The 23,193-nt window shown below is 43.8% G+C and overlaps 1 protein-coding gene across 8 annotated transcripts in view; it reads right to left on the bottom strand.

The window, feature by feature from the left end:
* synr (BH3-only protein sayonara) overlaps window positions 1-23,193 on the bottom strand; it is an 86,713-nt gene that overhangs the window by 9,369 nt on the left and 54,151 nt on the right. For 6 of the 8 annotated variants that reach the window (XM_071659192.1, XM_071659191.1, XM_071659194.1 and 3 more), the window contains 6 exons: window positions 22,928-23,054; window positions 21,114-21,312; window positions 13,467-13,611; window positions 9,930-9,998; window positions 5,542-5,655; window positions 3,859-3,963 (listed from right to left, as the gene is read on the bottom strand). In XM_071659192.1, coding sequence (XP_071515293.1) covers window positions 3,859-3,963; window positions 5,542-5,655; window positions 9,930-9,998; window positions 13,467-13,611; window positions 21,114-21,312; window positions 22,928-23,054 — 759 coding nt within the window. Of the gene's footprint in view, window positions 1-3,858; window positions 3,964-5,541; window positions 5,659-9,929; window positions 9,999-13,466; window positions 13,612-21,113; window positions 21,313-22,927; window positions 23,055-23,193 lie in introns of all 8 variants that reach the window. The other 2 variants (XM_071659196.1, XM_071659197.1) reach the window with 2 other exon arrangements.

Here is a 23,193-nt window from a genome sequence, read left to right as displayed (position 1 = left end):
AGATGAAACCATGGAAGCGGAAGTGAGTCACAGGGTGGGGAAGTGGGTGAAGGTTCTGGGAGCGTTGAAGAATGTGTGGAAGGCGCGAGAACGTTATCTCAGAGAGCAAAAATGGCATGTTTGAAGGAATGGTTCCAACAATGTTATATGGTTGCGAGGCGTGGGCTATAGATAGGGTTGTGCAGGAGGGCAGATGTGTTGGAAATGAGATGTTTGAGGACAATATTTGGTGTGAGGTTGTTTGATCGAGGAAGCAATGGAAGGGTAAGAGAGATGTGTGGTAATAAAAAGTGTGGTTGAGAGAGCAGAAGAGGGTGTTTGGAAATGGTTTGGTGACATGGAGAGAATGAGTGAGGAAAGATTGACAAAGAGGATATATGTGTCAGAGGTGGAAGGAATGAGAAGTGGAAGACCACAGTGGAGGTGGAAGGATGGAGTGAAAAAGATTTTGAGCGATCGGGGCCTGAACATGCATGAGGGTGAAAGGCATGCAAGGAATAGTGAATTGGAACGATGTGGTATACCGGGTCGACGTGCTGTCAGTGGATTGAACCTGGGCATGTGAAGAGTCTGGGGTAAACCATGGAAAGTTTTGTGGGGCCTGGATGTGGAAAGGGAGGTGTGGTTTCGGTGCATTACACATCACAGCTAGAGACTGAGTGTGAACGAATGTGGCCTTTGTTGTCTTTTCCTAGCGCTACCTCGCGCGCGCGTGCGGGGGGGAGGGCGGTGCCATTTCATGTGTGGCAGGGTGGCAACGGGAATGGATGAGGGCAGCAAGTATGACTATGTACATGTATATATATGTATATGTCTGTGTATGTATATGCATGTATACGTTGAAATGTAAAGGTATGTATATGTGGATGTGGGTGGGTTGGGCCATTCTTTCGTCTGTTTCCTGGCACTTCTGCGCTAACACGGGAGACAGCGACAAAGTATAATTATATATATATATATATATATATATATATATATATATATATATATATATATATATATATATATATATATATATATATATATATATATATATATTTTTTTTTTTTTTTTTTTTTTTTTTTTTATACTTTGTCGCTGTCTCCCGCGTTTGCGAGGTAGCGCAAGGAAACAGACGAAAGAAATGGCCCAACCCCCCCCCATACACATGTACATACACACGTCCACACACGCAAATATACATACCTACACAGCTTTCCATGGTTTACCCCAGACGCTTCACATGCCTTGCTTCAATCCACTGACAGCACGTCAACCCCTGTATACCACATGACTCCAATTCACTCTATTTCTTGCCCTCCTTTCACCCTCCTGCATGTTCAGGCCCCGATCACACAAAATCTTTTTCACTCCATCTTTCCACCTCCAATTTGGTCTCCCTCTTCTCCTCGTTCCCTCCACCTCCGACACATATATCCTCTTGGTCAATCTCTCCTCACTCATTCTCTCCATGTGCCCAAACCATTTCAAAACACCCTCTTCTGCTCTCTCAACCACGCTCTTTTTATTTCCACACATCTCTCTTACCCTTACGTTACTTACTCGATCAAACCACCTCACACCACACATTGTCCTCAAACATCTCATTTCCAGCACATCCATCCTCCTGCGCACATCTCTATCCATAGCCCACGCCTCGCAACCATACAGCATTGTTGGAACCACTATTCCCTCAAACATACCCATTTTTGCTTTCCGAGATAATGTTCTCGACTTCCACACATTTTTCAAGGCTCCCAAAATTTTCGCCCCCTCCCCCACCCTATGATCCACTTCCGCTTCCATGGTTCCATCCGCTGACAGATCCACTCCCAGATATCTAAAACACTTCACTTCCTCCAGTTTTTCTCCATTCAAACTCACCTCCCAATTGACTTGACCCTCACCCCTACTGTACCTAATAACCTTGCTCTTATTCACATTTACTCTCAACTTTCTTCTTCCACACACTTTACCAAACTCAGTCACCAGCTTCTGCAGTTTCTCACATGAATCAGCCACCAGCGCTGTATCATCAGCGAACAACAACTGACTCACTTCCCAAGCTCTCTCATCCCCAACAGACTTCATACTTGCCCCTCTTTCCAGGACTCTTGCATTTACCTCCTTTACAACCCCATCCATAAACAAATTAAACAACCATGGAGACATCACACACATTTCCCACATTCCCTTGGTTGTCCATCAACCAGCTGTGCGTGTATCATTTTCAATATAGGTGGCGACACCAGCTGGCTCGTCAACATCACCTGTGTATAATATGTACCTATATACACACACACACCCACGCAGTCGGCTACAGCGAATCCCCAGGGAGCAGCGAAGGAGTTCCTCCCATGCATACAGAGCATCCCCAAGGAAGGGCATGTGCCTCCACCTACTATCGCCCAGACATGGCGGAGGCTTCTGCAGTGTCGGGTATAACGAAAATCGGGTTTCCTGGTAAACCTTTGGTAATATTACACTACGTTCGGTTGCGTTGTGTTGTTGCTCAGATGTTTGTTAGGTTGGGTTATGCTTTAACTAAACAGCTTGGTTAAGTAAGTCTAGCTATGTTACGTACTTAGTTCATCTAAATCAGGTTAGGTAAGGCTAGCTTACAGATGGTTGGGTTTGGTATGGTTAACTCAGGAAGGGGGGAACTGAACAGCGGTAGGGATGCAAAAATATCCAAAATCATTCACAACCTCCACCACCACCCCACGACTCGGTCTAAATGGTGCAGCTACAGGAGAGGGGCCTCGCGCACACCATCCCTTACAGCCCTCACTCGACACTGCCTTGAACAGAAGATTCGCCAGGCCTTAACCTTGCACGAGCCCATATTTTATGATGGCTTTAGCTCCACCTGTTTCTCCTTGAATTTAGAGGTGATAAACTCCTAACGGGATTCATACATCCACTATCAAAAACAGACGCTGTTTGCTTTACTTACGGCTCTATTATGATGGAGAATCGCACCTATTTGAAGCTATCTCCACTAGATGAAAACTTGTGTAAAATAGTTAATTTGAATAGAGTATTTTCATGGCGATGATTATGCTGAACACCGGCTTAACTTTCTCATGTGATGGATCTGTTACTGAGTGGGATACAGCACTGCCAGAAAGCAATATTTCGATACCACATGTGTTGGAAATGCATAACTTGATATATATCCTCCCCTACTGTTTTTTAATTTTCCAAAAGAAGGAGAAGAGAAGGGGGCCAACTGAGGATATTACCTCTAAGGCTCAGTCCTCTGTTCTTAACGCTACTTCGCTGATGCGGGATATGGCGAATGTGCAAAAAAAAATATATATATATATATATATATATATATATATATATATATATATACCTACCTACCTACGTTGTTGCCAGCAATACGTATAAACAAAATGTTACATTATTTCAGCTTGATATCTTGACCAATCTAATATTCACGGCATCCTAAAGAATGCCACTCTCTCGCTCCAAACCGTAGCATAAGCCCCTGCCAATATCACCTTCGTTTATTGCCATATGAATGCATAGTTGCCGCTCTAAATGTAAATTGAGCTGAATATATGATCAGAATTTAGATTAAGTCACATGCGCGTTCAAAATTGATTTTATGGTGGTGGATCTTGCACAGGTATCATTTTCCTCTTTTGTCAAATACGCTGGCTTTTAAAGGCCGTGTTTCTCAGACCACGGAATCATTTTAGTAATTACAGTTGAACCGTTAACTTACATTAACCAAACTTTTAATTCCATTAGGCAGTTGCATTGAGCGATATTGTGTGCTGGTAGGGAAGGAGGACAGCAGGTATACTGCTATTGCCCATCATAAACTATCGTCCAAAGATCGTGCGTATTTCTGTCATTTCCACTGACCTTATCCTGGATGAGTCGTATTCGCTCCCGCCGCAGCTCGAGGGTTTTGGCCTTGACCTTCTCGTTGATGTCGTTTAGGTCCTTCATGATGGTCGTGTTGATCACCTGCCAGAAGAGAACAAACTCCCACTTTATTTTTCAGTTTATCATCATTATTACTAAGTAACAGCATGAGCCAAAGACCCTTTGATGTAAATATTCTCCGTGAGTAACACCAAATTTGTAGTTGTATGTTTCATGAAGAGAAGGGTGTGGCAACTTACAAATAATTACACAGACAACTAGACAGATGGATTTGTATGTAGCATTTATGGATCTGGAGAAGGCATATGATAGAGTTGATAGAGATGCTCTGTGGAAGGTATTAAGAATATATGGTGTGGGAGGCAAGTTGTTAGAAGCAGTGAAAAGTTTTTATCGAGGATGTAAGGCATGTGTACGTGTAGGAAGAGAGGAAAGTGATTGGTTCTCAGTGAATGTAGGTTTGCGGCAGGGGTGTGTGATGTCTCCATGGTTGTTTAATTTGTTTATGGATGGGGTTGTTAGGGAGGTGAATGCAAGAGTCCTGGAAAGAGGGGCAAGTATGAAGTCTGTTGGGGATGAGAGAGCCTGGGAAGTGAGTCAGTTGTTGTTCGCTGATGATACAGCGCTGGTGGCTGATTCATGTGAGAAACTGCAGAAGCTGGTGACTGAGTTTGGTAAAGTGTGTGGAAGAAGAAAGTTAAGAGTAAATGTGAATAAGAGCAAGGTTATTAGGTACAGTAGGGTTGAGGGTCAAGTCAATTGGGAGGTAAGTTTGAATGGAGAAAAACTGGAGGAAGTGAAGTGTTTTAGATATCTGGGAGTGGATCTGTCAGCGGATGGAACCATGGAAGCGGAAGTGGATCATAGGGTGGGGGAGGGGGCGAAAATTTTGGGAGCCTTGAAAAATGTGTGGAAGTCGAGAACATTATCTCGGAAAGCAAAAATGGGTATGTTTGAAGGAATAGTGGTTCCAACAATGTTGTATGGTTGCGAGGCGTGGGCTATGGATAGAGTTGTGCGCAGGAGGATGGATGTGCTGGAAATGAGATGTTTGAGGACAATGTGTGGTGTGAGGTGGTTTGATCGAGTAAGTAACGTAAGGGTAAGAGAGATGTGTGGAAATAAAAAGAGCGTGGTTGAGAGAGCAGAAGAGGGTGTTTTGAAATGGTTTGGGCACATGGAGAGAATGAGTGAGGAAAGATTGACCAAGAGGATATATGTGTCGGAGGTGTTGGGAACGAGGAGAAGAGGGAGACCAAATTGGAGGTGGAAAGATGGAGTGAAAAAGATTTTGTGTGATCGGGGCCTGAACATGCAGGAGGGTGTAAGGAGGGCAAGGAATAGAGTGAATTGGAGCGATGTGGTATACAGGGGTTGATGTGCTGTCAGTGGAGTGAATCAAGGCATGTGAGGCGTCTGGGGTGGACCATGGAAAGCTGTGTAGGTATGTATACACGTGTGTGGACATGTGTATGTACAGGTGTTTGGGGGGGGGGGGTTGGGCCATTTCTTTCGTCTGTTTCCTTGCGCTACCTCGCAGACGCGGGAGACAGCGACAAAGTATAAAAAAAAAAAAAAAAAAAAAAAAACTAGACAGAAGCATACACAACCGATAGAGAAATGGACAGAGTCATGAAGGAGAGAGAGAGAGAGACCCACCGTGTCAAACCACTGGAGGAGAGCGTTAGCTCGCTTGTGGGTTGTGGAGTAGCAGGCGTGGGCGTGCTGGTGGCGGTCTGGGATCTGCATGTCCGTGAACACGTACTCTGTGGCCTGCTGGGGAAGAGACAGACAGGTGCTGATGACTGAGTAACCAGTGTTGGGTGGGTGGGACGGGGTTACTAGGTAATGTGTGAGTATGGTTAACAAGTAGACATGTGTCGTGGGGTTAGCGTGGTGGCAGCTACCGTGGGATTAACGCCACACACTTGACAATATGTACTCACGCACTAAAGGTATTGATCTCATGCATAAGTTCAACCAAAGTTTGATCTACACCTCAGCACTCTTAAAGTTAACAAGCCTATAAATTTCAACAACTATGCTATATACCAATAAACTATATTACTATTGCTTTAAAGCAGTCACAAGGGTAAAAGGTAGCAAATCACAGCAAAAAATCCTTGATGTATATGTATATATAAGAAAGAGAAATCAACTTGCACATGACACTAAGCAAGGAAGACCTACACATGCATACCATGCAGTAGTTTCGCTACATTTCATGCACACCTAAGCGAATTATAATTTATGCACTTAAGTTCAGTAGGTTAAGGAGGCCATTACAGCAACAGGATTAGCGTGGTCGGGATTTCCTGCTTAACTTAGCCAGCAGTTGAACGTTTCAAGAAAAAAAAATCCCAATCGCGCTGTGTGGAACAAGACGTCTGCTCCGTATTTTAATCTTTTCAGCCGATCACTACGCACGCTGTTTAAGTTCAATAGACAGACTTGTCCTAATTCAGATACGAGAGCCACGTGCAATAATATTCACGGAGACAAGTCTGTCTAGTGAGGTTTTCGCAGCATTACCATCCCTTCCTTACCTGGAGTTGCAGAGCCGAGTTGGACCACAATGGCCACAGCAGAGAGTGACAGGCTTACAGGAAGGAAGCTACTACAGTGGCAGTGTGGCTATGTGAAGATGCATTACTGACACCAAACACCTCAAGCACATATCTTAATGAAGTGGTACACTGTGGAGGGTGCTAAATACTGGACTTACATGTGTAGTGCAACTGGAGTGAGTAGCCATCTTGGAGGTGAAGTGACCATATTATTTTCCTCAGCTTCGATAAGTAAACTGTATTTTGATAAGACTTGGATGAAAATGTTTGAATTCAGATCTTTCACGTTAGCTTTAAACAACAATAACTTTTAAGAATAGCTGAACACTTCACCAAAAGACGGTCTCTCTCTCTCTCTCTCTAAAAGACAGGCAATGGTTTACCTTGGTGGGAGGGAGGCCGGGGTGTGAAACAGCCGCGGGAGGAGGCGCGCAGGAAGGAAAAACCGATCAGTCATGTAAAGTCTTTCATTCACCTACAAACTTTACTTACGAGGAGACAGATCGGTTTCCATGCCCCCTCCTGTTCCCTCACCTCAATCTCATTAGTGATAAAGTAAACCGGCTGACATGAATGAAACAATAACCACAAAACTGAAGATGATGAAAACAATATAAAACAGAAATCGGAAATACAAAGGCGATCAAGGATCTTCACACCGTCCGGGTTACATACAGTCTTGTGAGATGTTTAGCCTGTCGTGTCTGGCTTTGTCTACCAGATCCAACATAAGGTTAAATTGTAAAGAGGCTTTCAGTACTGCAGCTTCAAGCATCGAGTGTGTTCAGAGAACATTATCAACAAGTAGCAGAATCTCAATACCTGAAGACAAAAGGAACACAGGACAACAACAATGTACTCCATATACCCTCTGTGTCCACGCACTCAGTCAGAAGAGAAGAATTCAATTGATGTCAATTCCCGGTAGCTATGATCTTACAGTAAGTAACAGCCGAGTATGTAATTGGTGGTAGTGTTACAATGTATTTGTCCTAATGAAATATACCACAAACAATTTAAACTTATGTGTACAGGTATAAGCTAACAGGTGACTTCTTTAAACGCAACGTTGTTTAAAAAGCCAGAGCACGACATGATGCTGGCCGTCAGAAAGTAAGTTAAACAACATCTAACTTTTCCCAGGGGGTTTGGGTATTGTATGTGTCTGTCAAAATGTCTGTGTCTCTCTATATCAACAACTGGAACGTAGAGATCCGGCAGATTTTTTGATTTAGATTTCTAGATGTGTGCAGTCCTCACAATTAGCTAACCCTTATACACGCGTGGGATCTGTCCTCTGTGGCGCTACCCACAACACATTCATGGAGAAGGGACTGTTATGAATAAATTTTAATCTTTACAGCAAAAAGTACTCATGACTTATAATCTACCGAAGCACAATTACTGGAATGGGAGACACACAAGAGATGAGGAGTGAATACAAGAAAGCTTAAGGTGTCTCATGCATGAGTTGCTGATGATGATGGGAGTGAGGAACACGATACTTCTACTTGATACACTATGGTGCTGAGTGAGGAGTGAGGCGATGTATTGCCTGGTGACGCAAATGTAACTGGAAGATGGAGAAGAGTTACTGAAGGACGCAAGCATGTGGGACCGAACGTCTGTGAATATTCATTTTTGTTACCTTACACTGTGAACAAGATCAAAGCATTACTTGATAAAAAGTCGATCCATTACAGATGCTATAACGATGGTAAGTTACATTCTAGGAACAGATAGCATATACACACGCACGAGAGAGAGAGAAGAATAATCAAGACACTAAATCAGTAACTCATCACAAATATATACATCTTTTCAATTTACTGAGAAAGGAATACTTTTTAAAAGGTACAAATCAATGACTGGCGGCAGGGAATGCCACAAAAGGACACGCATATCAAGGGTATTGGAATAATTTGAACAGACTGACACGAATAATTATCCTTATCAACTTAAAAACTCTTACTAAAGATATGGAGCTGGTGTGTGTGTCTGTGTGTGTGTGTATATCCTGTATAACTATTGACGCTATACCGTTAAACAAGGATCTAAGCATCACGTTCTTATGGACATGACACAGTCAATCTCCAAAATACAATGTTCACTTTTCTCAAAGTTAAAAAAAGAAAAAAAAGATAGGTTAGTAAGTGAAATATGGGTCAGTAATTCCATAGACTTGGTGTCATATTAGTGAAAATTAGGTTAGGTGGATTGAGGTGTTTGTAAAGAAAATGTGGTCTGGTAAGTGAAGACTTTCTATCGAATAAAATATGGGGTGAAAGAATACATAACCATTGTTCTTTAATTATTTTGACGGTGAAATGTGGATATTAAAGCCCCAATAATATATACTGAGTTACTGAAATATACGGAGTTCCGTCCGTAGATTGTTTTGGTGTTTCAGTGAAATTTACAAGATTTACACATCCATTCACATACATGCTATATACATGCCCTCATCATTAACGTAAGAATCCCTTTGTCGTGTTGACATTTTCCCTCGCCATCTCCCTCTCATGTGTATTCCTTGGTGTATGCCCGACGTACAAAGGTAAAAGTGAAGTGGTGTAAAACTGTTGCAGACGAGTGAATGGAACGGGGAGCAGACGCGGTTTTGATCGCGACCCATGTGTTGATCTGCAGGAGTGCAGGATTTCGTGGCGTCGCACAGAATAAACTGCGTGATGCAAATGGCTCCGCGAGCGGCGTGCGAGCCAGGGAATTCCTAGCTGCGTTCCGCGTCCATACCACGGCACCAGATGGTTCTTATTGACTCGGACAGCTGGTTCAAATGACGAGACCAGATGGTTCTTACGACTCTTGAGTCACAAAGTTCGTGCAGATGTCGGAACCAGATGGGTTTTTACGATTCACGCAGCCGGTTCAAACAAGAGGAAGCTGGTGGTTCACATTACATGTAACAGTGAGTAACGTCAGAGCAGTTTAATGTGGCACGAGGGGCAGGGAGAAACAGGCGGGTGTGTGCAGACGGAGAAGAAGATCTAGAAAACTTTTTGAAGAAAATAAAGACGGAGGAAGAAGAGGAATAATGAAGAAAACCCCTTTGACAAGTTAACCTCGTGTGGAAATAAGGGAAGAAAAATGACGAAAAAAAAAAAGACGTAAATCTATATGTGACTTTGGAAAGGCCATAACAAAACCATCTCTACACCAAAACAAAAATGTAAATAAATGAAGACAAACAATAAGAACAAATATAAGGCAGGTACACATGGCAGCGTATAAAGCTGGGGTAATGAAAACTGACCAGATCACGTGGTTTAAGAGACTAAAACTCCACCTCTCAAGCATCAACACAACTAGAGGGTCAGCCGAACCCCACACTTCAAAACAACCCAACAAGCCAGGCCCCCACAGCCCCACCTTCACTCTCACACATGCGGAACAACAACACATGATGAGAGGGAAGACTATTCATCCCTCCGCTACTCTATGGCAGCTTCAGACACGCACCGTTTTCTGTGCATGGCGAGCGCTGGGGTCGAGGTGGTCCACTGTCTGAGTCCTGGAGGGTCCACCTTGCTGTGTATATGTGGGGTGGGGAGTGAGTTGGTGGGGAGTTTGTTACGTTACTGGTCTTCAACACAACTACTGCTACTCTCGTGTACGGCCCGTGTATATACTGGTGTTGCGTGGTGACTGAGTAAGGAAACTGGGTCTAACATACCTAAGGTATATCACGTACATGCTGGCGTTGTGTGTATTTAGAGGCAGTGTTCCTGGGGAGTCGACATACCTGGCTAGTTTAGTAGACATCATCTGTATACTTGTATAATTTGTATTTATAGATTCAAGGTACCCAGCCTATTACCATGGTGTAGTAGGTGTATGTACACGCGTTATGTTCGTCAGACTCGTGTCAAGTATGGTAATTACAAGCCCGGTGTGTGTATCCTGTCTTTACGCAATGTGAGCACTTAAGATACACATGACGTATAATTAATACTGTCCGGCGTAAAGTGATGTATTAATATTTGGCCTTAGGATACGATGGTATATCAATATTGTCCTTAGGCTTAACATTTGGTGAAGTTTAGAATTTGAGAGTAGGGTTACCAACTTTTGCGCAGCGGTTTTATTGATGCGTGACTACCACTGTATGACATGATCATTATTGTTGTTTGGGGGTAGACTGCTATATTATTCAGTGGCGCGGCAATGCCATGGAACACGAGAACGAGTGGTGATCGTAAGGTAGGAGAGATGGAAAGGAAAAACGAAAAAAAAAAACCACCCCAAACCCTGTGGATCCTTTTGTAGAAAACGAGAATCGCACCTTAAATCTCCTGTCCACAGGTTACCAGAGCAACAGCTGCTTATGAATGAGCTCATTAGACGAGACGGATGCCCTGTGCTTATCTCACACACTCGCGTCGACTAATTAAGGATTACTTCTGACCATTAATTACTTTAACATAGTACCAGATGGAATTACTTAGGTATATTAATAAACGTCCCACACAGTAGTACAGCGAAAATAAACAATAATCCTCTACAAATGTCTGAGAAAAATCGTAAGTGAGCGGTAAAGCATTTATAAAATCTGAACAAATTTGAAACTCCCATTATTCTAGCGCTTAAGAAAATATAGCGTAAAGCAAGACAAAAAAAAAAAGATAAAGATATCTCATAATATTGAGAAATCTCACGATAACATTGTCAGTCTCAGTCCATGTTGGGCGTACCCGGCCATGGGATAAAACTTTCCAAACTGAGCTGTAAGATGATATTCATAATGTTATACCCTGTACGATAAATGTAGACTTCCTATGCTTCCAAAGCTTGTAATATATGTTTCACCTAAATGAATAAATAAAAAGGAGGTGGTAAAGTAAAAAATAATTAACTTTCATAGCGAATGAGGAGCAATTACGCAAGAATATTGCTACCTGAGCGAAGAAAATATATTACTGGTAAGATTAAACCAAAAATTCACCGTACAGTTAATGTATGACAAAAACAAACAAACAAACAAAACAAGGGTGTCGTGTTGCTTGAAATACTTAGCCTTGAAAAAATAAATAATCTATAGAGCGAAAGGAAATTTCAATTAAAGAAAACGGTGTGTACGGTGCAGAAAATTGAAACTTGTGATATGTAAATATATTCATCAACTAGCTTCCCGGTTGTTATAGAGTAACTTAACTAGTAACTAGTTCATTAACTGGTGACTTAATTTCTTGGTTATACTGTCTTGACCCCGTAGCACCTCAGCACGACTAATTTCACGGCATGACCTTCAAAAACCTTACCCTTGAGGGGTTAGGTCAAAGGTCAACCCATCACATCCCAGGGGCATACAGTCGTGCCAGGCAGTTAAGGCAAAAAAAAATGTCAAGTCTGCAAGTGAACATATGTGCCATGATTCCCCTGATGTGGTAAAACAGTTACTTTAGGGATGTTAACAAGGATAGACAGTACAAAAAAGGTATTAATGTATTTGTTTCATATAAATGTGTGTGTGTGTGTGTGTGTGTGTGTGTGTGTGTGTGTGTGTCTGCTGTTGAAGACTTTAATGAAATTTTACAATGTATGTGAAGCTCACCAGACAAGAAACCATACATCAGTGAATGTGACAAAGTTAGTTTACAGTTTAGACATATACAAGATGATTTTACACCTGGCATAATGTTACTATCATGCAATTTAAAGTCTTGGAATATACTTTTTAATTTCTCCAACTAACATTTAAGTGAGAAAACTGTATATAAGTCACACACACAATATCATGCAATTTCAAATTATTAGTTTTTAATTTTCCATCTAAGTCCAACTCGTGTAAGTGAATCTAAAATTTCTAATTCTTCCTGTTAGTTCTCAATATCTTACCTTGGACCTAAAGTTGTTTAAAAATAACATTCAGTAAATCTTTTTATAAACATCAAAAATCCTTAACACACAATTCCTACCCTGAGTTACCTAAATTACAAATCTTCAAAAATCTTGAAACATGAATTTGTCTTTGTCAAAGCTGACCATACGTTTTCTGTTAGATTTAAGATTCTGGGAACCTCAGGGAATTAGATGAACTACCCCCCCCCCCCCCAGTTTGTTGCTTAAAAGTGACCGAGGGCAAGTGATTAACCTGCTAGCGTTCCACCGAGGTCGTGTATACCTGATGACCTCTATTGGCCGGGTCAAGAAATCTGACCTTATAGTTACCTGATCAAAGAAAGATTCATGGGTCCTCTAACTGAATAAAAGAAATGTAAAATTTGTCCCTTACGCTTACTATTATCTAACTGAAGGACGAGTTCTAACCCCTTATGAAAAATTATAAGATTTCAAAATCTGGAATTAGCTGATTGGATCATTTTTCGTCTTTCGCCTCGACCATTTAGGGCCATTCCGTAAACTTCCGTTCTCTGTTGCTTTAATCAATAACAGGACCAAACAGAAAGCAAACTCTAGTGGAGAAACCCCCCCTCCTCCATCTCTCTCTCTCTCTCTCTCTCTCTCTCTCTCTCTCACACACACACACACACACAGTGCGGTGAGAGCGACGCGCAAACCCCGACTAGTGGGCAAACATTTCTACCTCCCACACTATACCTAACTCCTCTCAAGTTCCTAATCATCGCGTCGCACACATCACAGCGGTGAGGGGGCCTTCCAACACCCACTGTGCCTTAGCCTCGTGACCGCCTGTGGCTGAACGACCCACCAATAATACTGCATCGGTGGGAAATGCCCGACCTTCAATTCACCCATGATACGAGACCTTCCTAGGCCTCCGCCCATCCTTACTACCTGTGGGTGTGTTGGTCTTCGACCATAACACCTGGGTCTCGTACCCACCACATACATCCTCCGGGTGCGCGGGTCTGCTGTGTTCCCCTAGTTCCTGCAATGCCTCTGTGTCACCTCCTCCTCCTCCTCCACGCGTGAGAGACAGGGAAACTGTGTTCTGAGTGGAGAGGTAAGGGGGTTGCTTGGGTGAGGGAGGGGGGCCAGGTGTGCAGTGAACGGAAGAGTTACACATGTACCTACTTTGTTGAGTGTCTGGACCTCCTCTGGATCACAGTAGGGGAACTCCACTTTGTCCAGGTAACGCTGCGCCCCCTGGATGTTCTGGCCGGCCGCCACTAGGTTGTTGCGTGTCTCCGCCGCTACGCTGTACCTAATCTCCAGGTCTCTGCAGGAGGAGGATGGAGCTGTCAGGGGAAGGCAGACTAGATGGAAGAGAAGAAATGATAATGACGAACAGGAGAGGAGGTTCACAAGGAGTGGAAGAGGTGGAAAATGGAAATAATAAGACGAAAATAAAGGAAGAGGAACAGATGATATCACAAGGATGTAAAGGATAAACAGGAAGAGAAAGACGTAATTGTAGTAGAGAAAAGATAAGGAAACGATAAGAAGGATGATGACGACAAAGGAGATAACGAAGGATAATATACGAAATAAAGAAAACGAGGATGAGGAACAGGGAGAGGGTCGGTAGTGGGAGACGGAGTCTTCATTAAGGCAATAAAACACTTGCAAGCAGTAAACACCAGCTGCTGCTGCTGGAGGAAGATAATGAACACTTCCGCTAATTACCCCCAGACGCTGAACCAGGTGGTTATCTTCTTAGGTGTGGCAGTGTTGCCCAAGCCCAGAAGAGGCCACTACACATCCGGGCACAGAGAATCCGCTGGCGCACGAACGAACGCAATCTCTCTCTCTCTCTCTGTCTCTCTCTCTCTCTCTCTCTCTCTCTCTCTCTCTCTCTCTCTCTCTCTCTCTCTCTCTCACCTCTGTTCCGTCTTTATAGTCCCGTTCTCCTTTCTTCCTCGCCCTTCTTTATGTGCCAATCTTGGCTTCCGAACGAATTACAAAGGAAGAAAAAGAAAAAAAGGTTTTATCAATGTGTGGAGGAGAGAGATGTCGCCCCCCTCCAACTGCTGTCTCGCGCCCACGACACTGCCCCGGTCCAGAGGGGTCCTTCCCGGCAACGTAGGACGGGCATTGTCCCCTGAGAAGGATGGACGCGGGGGCCGTGATCACGAGAGAGAGAGAGAGAGAGAGAGAGAGAGAGAGAGAGAGAGAGAGAGAGAGAGACTGTCTGTTCGCCACCATGCAAGAGCTGTAGGATGGTCTCCGGGGGTCACCACGGGGCGTGTGGCGGATCCCCTTGGTCCTGAACCATCGCCCCCGCGCGCGCCCCCCCCCCCCCCCACTTCAACTATTCTCCCCTGGGTGTGGGTGGGGGAGGAAGCTGTCGTTGTCGCTACTAATTAACAGGTGACACGACGTGTAATCTACCTGCACGACCAGTTATGAAGCATATATACGGCTGGTGACTCTGACCTCGACCTCCAAACAACATGCCACACATCGCGACTGTCGAAGGGAGAGGAACCCATATCGTCAGAGGAGACCGTCCACTTGTACAATAGATAGAACGGTAAAAGAAGAGGCGATGTACAGGCCACAGCCATACTTCAAGTTGGTTGCTCAATTGTGACAAATTGTTGGCAGCAGCGTTGTCGACCAGTGTGAACAAAATTACGACCAGAGTGAGAAAATTACTGGATGTGTGTGTGTGTGTGTGTGTGTGTGTGTGTGTGTGTGTGTAACTATGCTTTCACATTTGAAATCGTTACTTCATTATATTTCTATCTAATCTTCGTTGCTTAGGGTAAAAATTTTTTTTTTGGCAGTAATTTATATTGATCGTAAAGTGTGGATCAGGAGGGCAACCAAGGACGTTGTGGTGTTGGTGATCTCTGATTGGTTGGCAGGCTTACAAACATTTTATAAACCGCCAATGAAATGTGGGTGTGTGTGTGTGTGTGTGTGTCCGTAGACTCTCCTACTATGTTATCCAAATGTGGTTGTGCAACATGTACGGCGATAAACCCGCAGAGTGTGTCACTTAATTTATTTTTTAAACCCGCACAACTCTCCCACAACACCCTAACAACACCCCCCCACCACTCTTCTCCCCTGCCCCCACAACACACAATCGAAATCCCTCACCGCCCACCCCCTACACACACACACACACATCACTAACCGCTTCCCCCCCCCCCCACACACATCTCAAGACACAACTCCTCCATGCGAAGAGCAATTTAAGTTGGTAATGAGTTTTCTTACCGAGGAAGGAAGGAAGGAAGGAGGGACACCTACTAACATTAGCGATGTCTCACTTATTCACCAACAACAACAAGTCTTCTATGTCACTAACACCCCGTTTTCTAAGCCGTTATAATTTCAATCTAATCGCAAATCAACATGGACAATATACATACATATATATATATATACATATATATATATATATATATATATATATATATATATATATATATATATATATATCGAAAAGACGGCTTACAGATAATATTTCAATGTGTTAATTGTCTTTTTTTTCTAGACCACTATGAATGAGAATGGATTATCATCACACACACTTCAAACAGCCACGCTGAAAAGGTTAGATTTCTTTTACAGTGTTAATTGATAAGTGTGGGCGTTTAGTGTCCACTCCCTAAATCATAAACATTACCGTAATGTTTTCTGGTTAACATGAAATGTCACAAACATTTCCATAATTCTGATATTTCTTACATCAGCTTATCTATTAAGTTTCATATACACAATATTTTGGTATGTGATAGGTTAGTACAAGATACTTATAAACAAGAGAGGTAATGCAAATGATATTAATTCCTCTTCTAATATAAATACCCAAATACAAGTGACTTTTCTAACCGATACATTTTTCATATATATATATATATATATATATATATATATATATATATATATATATATATATATATATATATATATATATATATATTTAAGATTATGGTGCCATTCAACTTTTTACTTTTCATAAACAAACATTATACAAATTTTAGATACAGCCAAAATATATATTTTCCCATTCAATATTACCCTTGGGGGTTAAGCTTTAGCCTTTAATATAAAAACACTTGATATGCAAATATAGATTTCGTACACAGGAAGATTATATAGAAAGCAAATATTATTTTAGTGAAATAATTCTTAAAATCTGTCACTTCGCTGGGTATAAATCGATATTCATATATCGTCTTTTTTCGCTTTACATTCTTTATTTTCGTTAATATTTAAGATTTAAGAATGAAAATCGTTCGCTCTCACCTTCATAATTCATCAACTTCATAATGATCATTCTGAAACATTATCATAAGTCATTACCAAACATTACCCGAGATCTCATCTATGTTCTCAAAAAGAAAACGGGATCAGGCGTGGAGACGGGTTATGATATCTGTATACTGTGTCATGTGGTTGGTTCAGGTGTATTCTGAGTCTCTCTCTCTCTCTCTCTCTCTCTCTCTCTCTCTCTCTCTCTCTCTCTCTCTCTCTCTCTCTCTATTTCCATGCATCACACGTGTGATTCTCCTCCTCTCCTCCTCCTCCTCCTCCTGGCGGTGCTCTCTTGCGTTTATGGCTCATGAGAACTGGCGGTAAATGCATCTAGAGGGAGTCTTTAACTGCATGTTGAAATATCCAGGAGGACGTGTGTGTGTGTGTGTGTGTGTGTGTGTGTGTGTGTGTGTGTGTGTGTGTGTGTGTGTCTGTCTGTCTGTCTGTGTCTGTGGGGAGCCCCTAATGACCGCCATGAGTTTCTGTTGTTCTAGGGAAAACACACACACACACACACACACACACACACACTTGTATTACTGTGACCTACATATCTATGTTCCCATATGTACTTGATCGATAGAGTACTCTCGTGACCTACATATTTGCGTTCTAATATGTACTTGACCGGTGTAGCATCGTCACTGTACACCTATCATTACCATAATGGTTTGCAGGTTACCAGGAGACGACAAGAGTCACATAGACAATTTAATCACAACCGTACAAGTCTCCTACCCACAATGGTCACGTCAGGTAGCGCGAAATATAAGCGTCCATCGCCAAACAAAGTGATTCCACACTGAGCTTTCTAACATACAACTTGTCTTAGTTCATTTTGAACGTTGTGAGGTCAGCGCTGCTCATCAGCAGACCAAGAAATATCACCAAATTCACTCATTCCTGTGAGGAAGGAACCCTCTCAACGTTTTTCGGCAGCGACATTACCACATAATCGTCGAGATCCAGATACGCGCATACGAAACATCAGCGATGACTGAGTGCGCACGAATGATGTGTGTGTGTGTGTGGCGTCTGGTGTGGGGTGAGGGAGGGGCCAGGTGTTGCCTTGACACTCAGGGACCACTTCACCCCCGTAGCTACAGTGACATGGTATATACGTGAAGGAGAGTTCCTGCTATTACGTCTGCTTTAACCTCGCTCACCTCTCTGAGTTACCCTGGAGTGTTATGATCATGTCAGTTCCCCTGGGTTATGATCATGTGAGTTCCCTGGGTTATGATCATGTGAGTTCCCCTGGGTTATGATCGTGTGAGTTCCCCTGGGTTATGATCATGTGAGTTCCCCTGGGTTATGATCATGTGAGTTCCCCCGGGTTATGATCATGTGAGTTCCCCTGGGTTATGATCATGTGAGTTCCCCTGGGTTATGATCATGTGAGTTCCCCTGGGTTATGATCATGTGAGTTCCCCTGGGTTATGATCATGTGAGTTCCCCTGGGTTATGATCATGTGAGTTCCCCTGGGTTATGATCATGTGAGTTCCCCTGGGTTATGATCATGTGAGTTCCCCTGGGTTATGATCATGTGAGTTCCCCTGGGTTATGATCATGTGAGTTCCCCTGGGTTATGATCATGTGAGTTCCCCTGGGTTATGATCATGTGAGTTCCCCTGGGTTATGATCATGTGAGTTACCCTGGGTTATGATCATGTGAGTTCCCCTGGGTTATGATCATGTGAGTTCCCCCGGGTTATGATCATGTGAGTTCCCCTGGGTTATGATCATGTGAGTTCCCCTGGGTTATGATCATGTGAGTTACCCTGGGTTATGATCATGTGAGTTCCCCTGGGTTATGATCATGTGAGTTCCCCTGGGTTATGATCATGTGAGTTCCCCTGGGTTATGATCATGTGAGTTCCCCTGGGTTATGATCATGTGAGTTCCCCTGGGTTATGATCATGTGAGTTACCCTGGGTTATGATCATGTGAGTTCCCCTGGGTTATGATCATGTGAGTTCCCCGGGTTATGATCATGTGAGTTCCCCTGGGTTATGATCATGTGAGTTCCCCTGGAGTGTTATGATGATCACGAGGGTGTATCTGGAACTGACATGTGTTCAGCACAGCTCAACGCAATGTTTTCGCCTCGGTTCATGGACGGGTTTTTCCTCCGTGTCTTCGTCACTACGACGTAGACTGCCAAGCTTCCACACACACACACACACGACATGCGTTTACCCTATCTCTCGTGATGAAACTCATTACTTAATATGTCTGCATCACTAACTTACCCTCACGTCAACCTAAATAATTCGTCCGATTCGATCCCATGACTCGGCTATGATCCCATAACTCGGCTATAATGATATGTGACGCAAATTATGATCCATTACCTCAAATAGGGTTTTTTAAAATATTCCTTTTTGTCTCTCTCGCTAAAGATATATAGCTCATAATAAGGTGCTATTGTGTGTGTGTGTGTGTGTGTGTGTGTGTGTGTGTGTGTGTGTGTGTGTGTGTGTGTGTGTGTGTGTGACACCAAACCACAAATTCTAACAACATGAAACAATGAATATCAAATCGTGATGCACCATGGCTACAGTTATATCAACTGAAATAAGACGATGGTTTAGAAATGTATTGATAATACCTAGTAAGTGTCTCTCAGAGCGAGGGGACACAATGCAAGAGCCATGATCCACTTCTACAACACCGGCGCAATGTTGTAACAGCAGCTACCGGCAATATACAGTGCTACAACAAGTTAGAGAGAGAAAAAAAAAACTTAGACAACTGTGGGCGAAATTCCCGTCCCGTAGCGAGCAAAACGACGCCAATCATCGCGCGGAACTGTATTGGCCAGAGCGCGAATGACGTCATAGTCTTGCCGCTCGGGGCAACCAATGAGGCAGCGAGTTGGGCTAGGAAAGATTTAAGAAGACTTGAAAGAACAACAAAAATCACAAGATATATGCAAATGAAGACTTAACTTTAATATCACAACCGTGTCTTCGTAGTTACTTCGTTAACGCACAAAAATATCGCAGTATTTAGGTCACGCGATTTTAAAGTTTCAAAAACAAAAACAAAACAAAAAAGAAAACGAGGTATCTCAGCGAGGGAGAGGCAATAGAGAGAATGGGTTGAGGCTTAACGATAGACCAATCCCACAGAGTGAACCCGGATGCTCAACCCGCCTCTCGTTTTTCTCTTCAGAAAATTGAGCCCCGAAAAATAACGAATGTTATTACGTAAATACCGTTATACAGAGTGGCGTCTTTTAAATAGGTACAGTCCTAGTTACAGGTTTCGATGACATTACTAATTACTGCTATTACGAATAGTATGGCCGATATTCAACTAATAACGTAACCACTAGTACCATCACTACTCATTTCTTCTCCGTTCTATAATCATCTACAGCCAATCCCAGAACTCTGGATATACCCTGTCAATCATTACGACAGACTGGCCAATCAGACAGACGCGAGAGACGGGCCAATCAGACAGACGCGAGAGACGGGCCAATCAGACAGACGCGACAGACTGACCAATGACAAGACAAAGGACGACCATATTCCGAGACGCATCGACCAATGGGAATTCTCGACCTAGCTTCTCGAACCTTCCACCAAGTGTGTTTGACCTTTCCACACATCCGTCGCCAAAGGTCAATTAATTTTTCACACTTGCCCCAGAAGCACGAAGAGAATAATGGCAGGAAACGTGTGCCAGCTGAGCTTGCTTGCATCACCCCACCTAATCTGGTTTGGCGCTTCAAATTCATACCATATTCAACACAATGCGAAATGAGTATAATTAACTCTTGCTGTTTCAACCTAAATCTGATAACTATATCCATTTTCTTTTCTCTAGTGTTTACCCTATTTTCCCCGTGGTGTAAAAGCAATAAACTGTAAGTCACGACGGATTCGTTATACTGCTTTGCATATATAACGTAAGATATTCAGTGATGGATCTAATTCTCGTTAAGCTGGTGGTTAATGGGGGGGGGGAGTTTAGAGTGTGGTGGTGGTGGTGGAGTGTGGTACAGCCAGAGGAGTAGGAGCAGGAGACAGCATCGCACTCCACAGCTGGCGTGGGAACAATGCTGTGTCTGTGTTTCCTCACACCAGACACTCGCAGTCCGGCAAGCTGGTAAGGTAGGAAGTGTGGTGTTGGTGTGGCAATAAGTGTGTCGCTGATGTGTCGTAAGTGTGGTATATGGTGAGGCTTAGTGGACTGTCACGCACGGCTGTGTGGCTGTGTGGTGGTGGTGTTGGAAATCCCCCGCGTGTGTGGTACCACAGAAATAGTGAGGAAGAGTATAGCGATAAGGGATAAATGATAACTTAATAATCGCTTGTTGGTCACCCACTACACTTACTCTGGTAGTATATATAACGCAAGTAAGAAATTATAATGAGACATAACTCTCATGAAAGGTAAGACTGCGTAAAGACAGTAAAAATAGATCTATCTCTATTCCTTGGACGAGCGCGTCAAATTAAGGAGTGTGCCTACACCCTACTCAAGTAAACACTCACATAGTGGGTATGGTCGGGAGGTCCTGCCACTTCTGCACTGCCACCGCCAGTTGCTTGCAGGCATACTCGAGCATCATCTGCGCTTGTCTCCACTTGAAGTTGGCCTCCAGAATCCTGGCCCGGTGGGCCTCCAGCTCGTCCAGCTCGGCCTCCAGCTGGTTCTCGGCCACAGAGCCGTATTCCCCACCGAACAAGCGGTCTGAGGAGAAGGGAAATATTACAGCAATATTTATCTCTTTTTTTTTTTTTTTTACGTATAAAAAGCAATCATATAAAAATATTTTGTGCAACAGAAACAGTAGATATAAACGCCCATGCTTACATTATGCTGACCTGCTTGATAGTATACTGTGAGCTCGTCTACCCATACTATGCTGTAAGATAAACACTATATACTGTATGGTGACCCATTAACACTATACTGTATACTTACCGACGACACGATGCTGCACGGTGACGCACTGTGCTGTATGCTGACTGACCGACCCACTGACACTATGCTGATCCACTGACACTATGCTGTATGCTGACACACTGACACTATGCTGTATGCTGACCCACCTGATACTATGCTATATGCTGACCCTATGCCGAAAATATGCTGTGACACATCGTATACACTGTCTCCCTCACAACTGACTGTTTTCAAATCCCAAGTTGGCATGGATTACCGCGAGACTTTTGACTTATATCAGCAAAGCTTCTTCAAGTTTATGCTGACACGTTATCATCCGCGAGAACCCGACACTGGCGCAGAGACACCATGGTGAGCCTTGAGGAACGACCATATGGGATGACCCTTGGCCCACGATGACCTGACCCCAACGATATAATGTGTGACGCCAACTAATAGGAAATATGTGTGTGAAGATGGTAGAAGATGAGGCTGTCTACACACACACACACACGCGTGTGTAAGACTCCCTTTCCTTGCCCCCCACCTCTCGCAACAGTACAAAATCTAGTTACAAATAAGTAATTACTCGAACAGAAAACGGGAAACCACCCGAACAAGCCAGTGTTTATAGAACACGTGAGCACGGCTCGGGAGGCCCTGACGACCCGTGTGATTGGATTCTACTTATCACGAGATGAATCTCTTCTCCTGGGATCAGGAATGAGACGGGAGGGGCGATGGGTGGGGGAGGAGACAGGAGAGACTGGTGGACGGTAAAGAAGGCAATCCTAGATTCAAGGGAGGGGTAAGGGAAGGTGGAGAATTCCTATGATGCCTGACGCGATCACGAAGTGTGTTTGGTCACAGACAGTGAAGGACCACAGCATGGGAGGGAGTGAGGGAGGAACTAGGAATTCTAGATTTATGAGGGAGGGAAGTTTGGAGGGAGCTAGGAATTGTAGTGCGATGGTGCGACCCTTGAGTACGACGGTGCGACCCTTGAGTACGACGGTGCGACCCTTGAGTACGACGGTGCGACCCTTGAGTTCGACGGTGTCAACCCATGAGGACGAAAATGCGACCCTTAGACATAATGTCCTGGCCTTTGGCCTGACCCTTAGGATTTTATCCAGGGGACTTGGGCTTTTATCTAGATGACCTCAAGTTACGAAAAGAAAGAAAGGTCTCCACTTACCCACAGATGACCTCGACGTGCTTACAAACACTGGAGGTCACACAGGAGGCTCGTCCAGCGACCTTTCTACTCACCGTGTGAGTCGTCCCTCTGAAGGCGTCAGACTCACCACACGAATCACTCATCTAGAGTGACTCAGGCAGGACTCGCCCTGGATGGCTATGGACTCACCCACTCTGAGTACCCAGGAACCTGCCCTGGGGACAAGGGTGCGACACTCACCCAGGAGGTCGTCATGGCGTCTGTACAGCTCCTGGAGGTGGTTAGCCTGCTTCTCCAGGTTGGCCACATTCTGGGCCACCTGGTCCCGCTGGCTCTTGTGTGCCTCCAGCTCCCGCACGGCGATTTCCTGCAGGAGCCACGCCCGGAGGACGAGGGTGAGGGGGGCGTGGGCCAAGGAAGGAAGGGACAAGGGTGACAGAAGAAGGGTGTGGATGGATATGAAAGACGGAGAGATAATAGAAAAAAAAATGTTAAACATTAGACAT

The sequence above is a fragment of the Panulirus ornatus genome, chromosome 67, assembly GCF_036320965.1.
Source record: "Panulirus ornatus isolate Po-2019 chromosome 67, ASM3632096v1, whole genome shotgun sequence".
Classification (NCBI taxonomy): Eukaryota; Metazoa; Arthropoda; class Malacostraca; order Decapoda; family Palinuridae; genus Panulirus; species Panulirus ornatus.
This window is presented reverse-complemented; position numbering and strand designations above follow the sequence as displayed.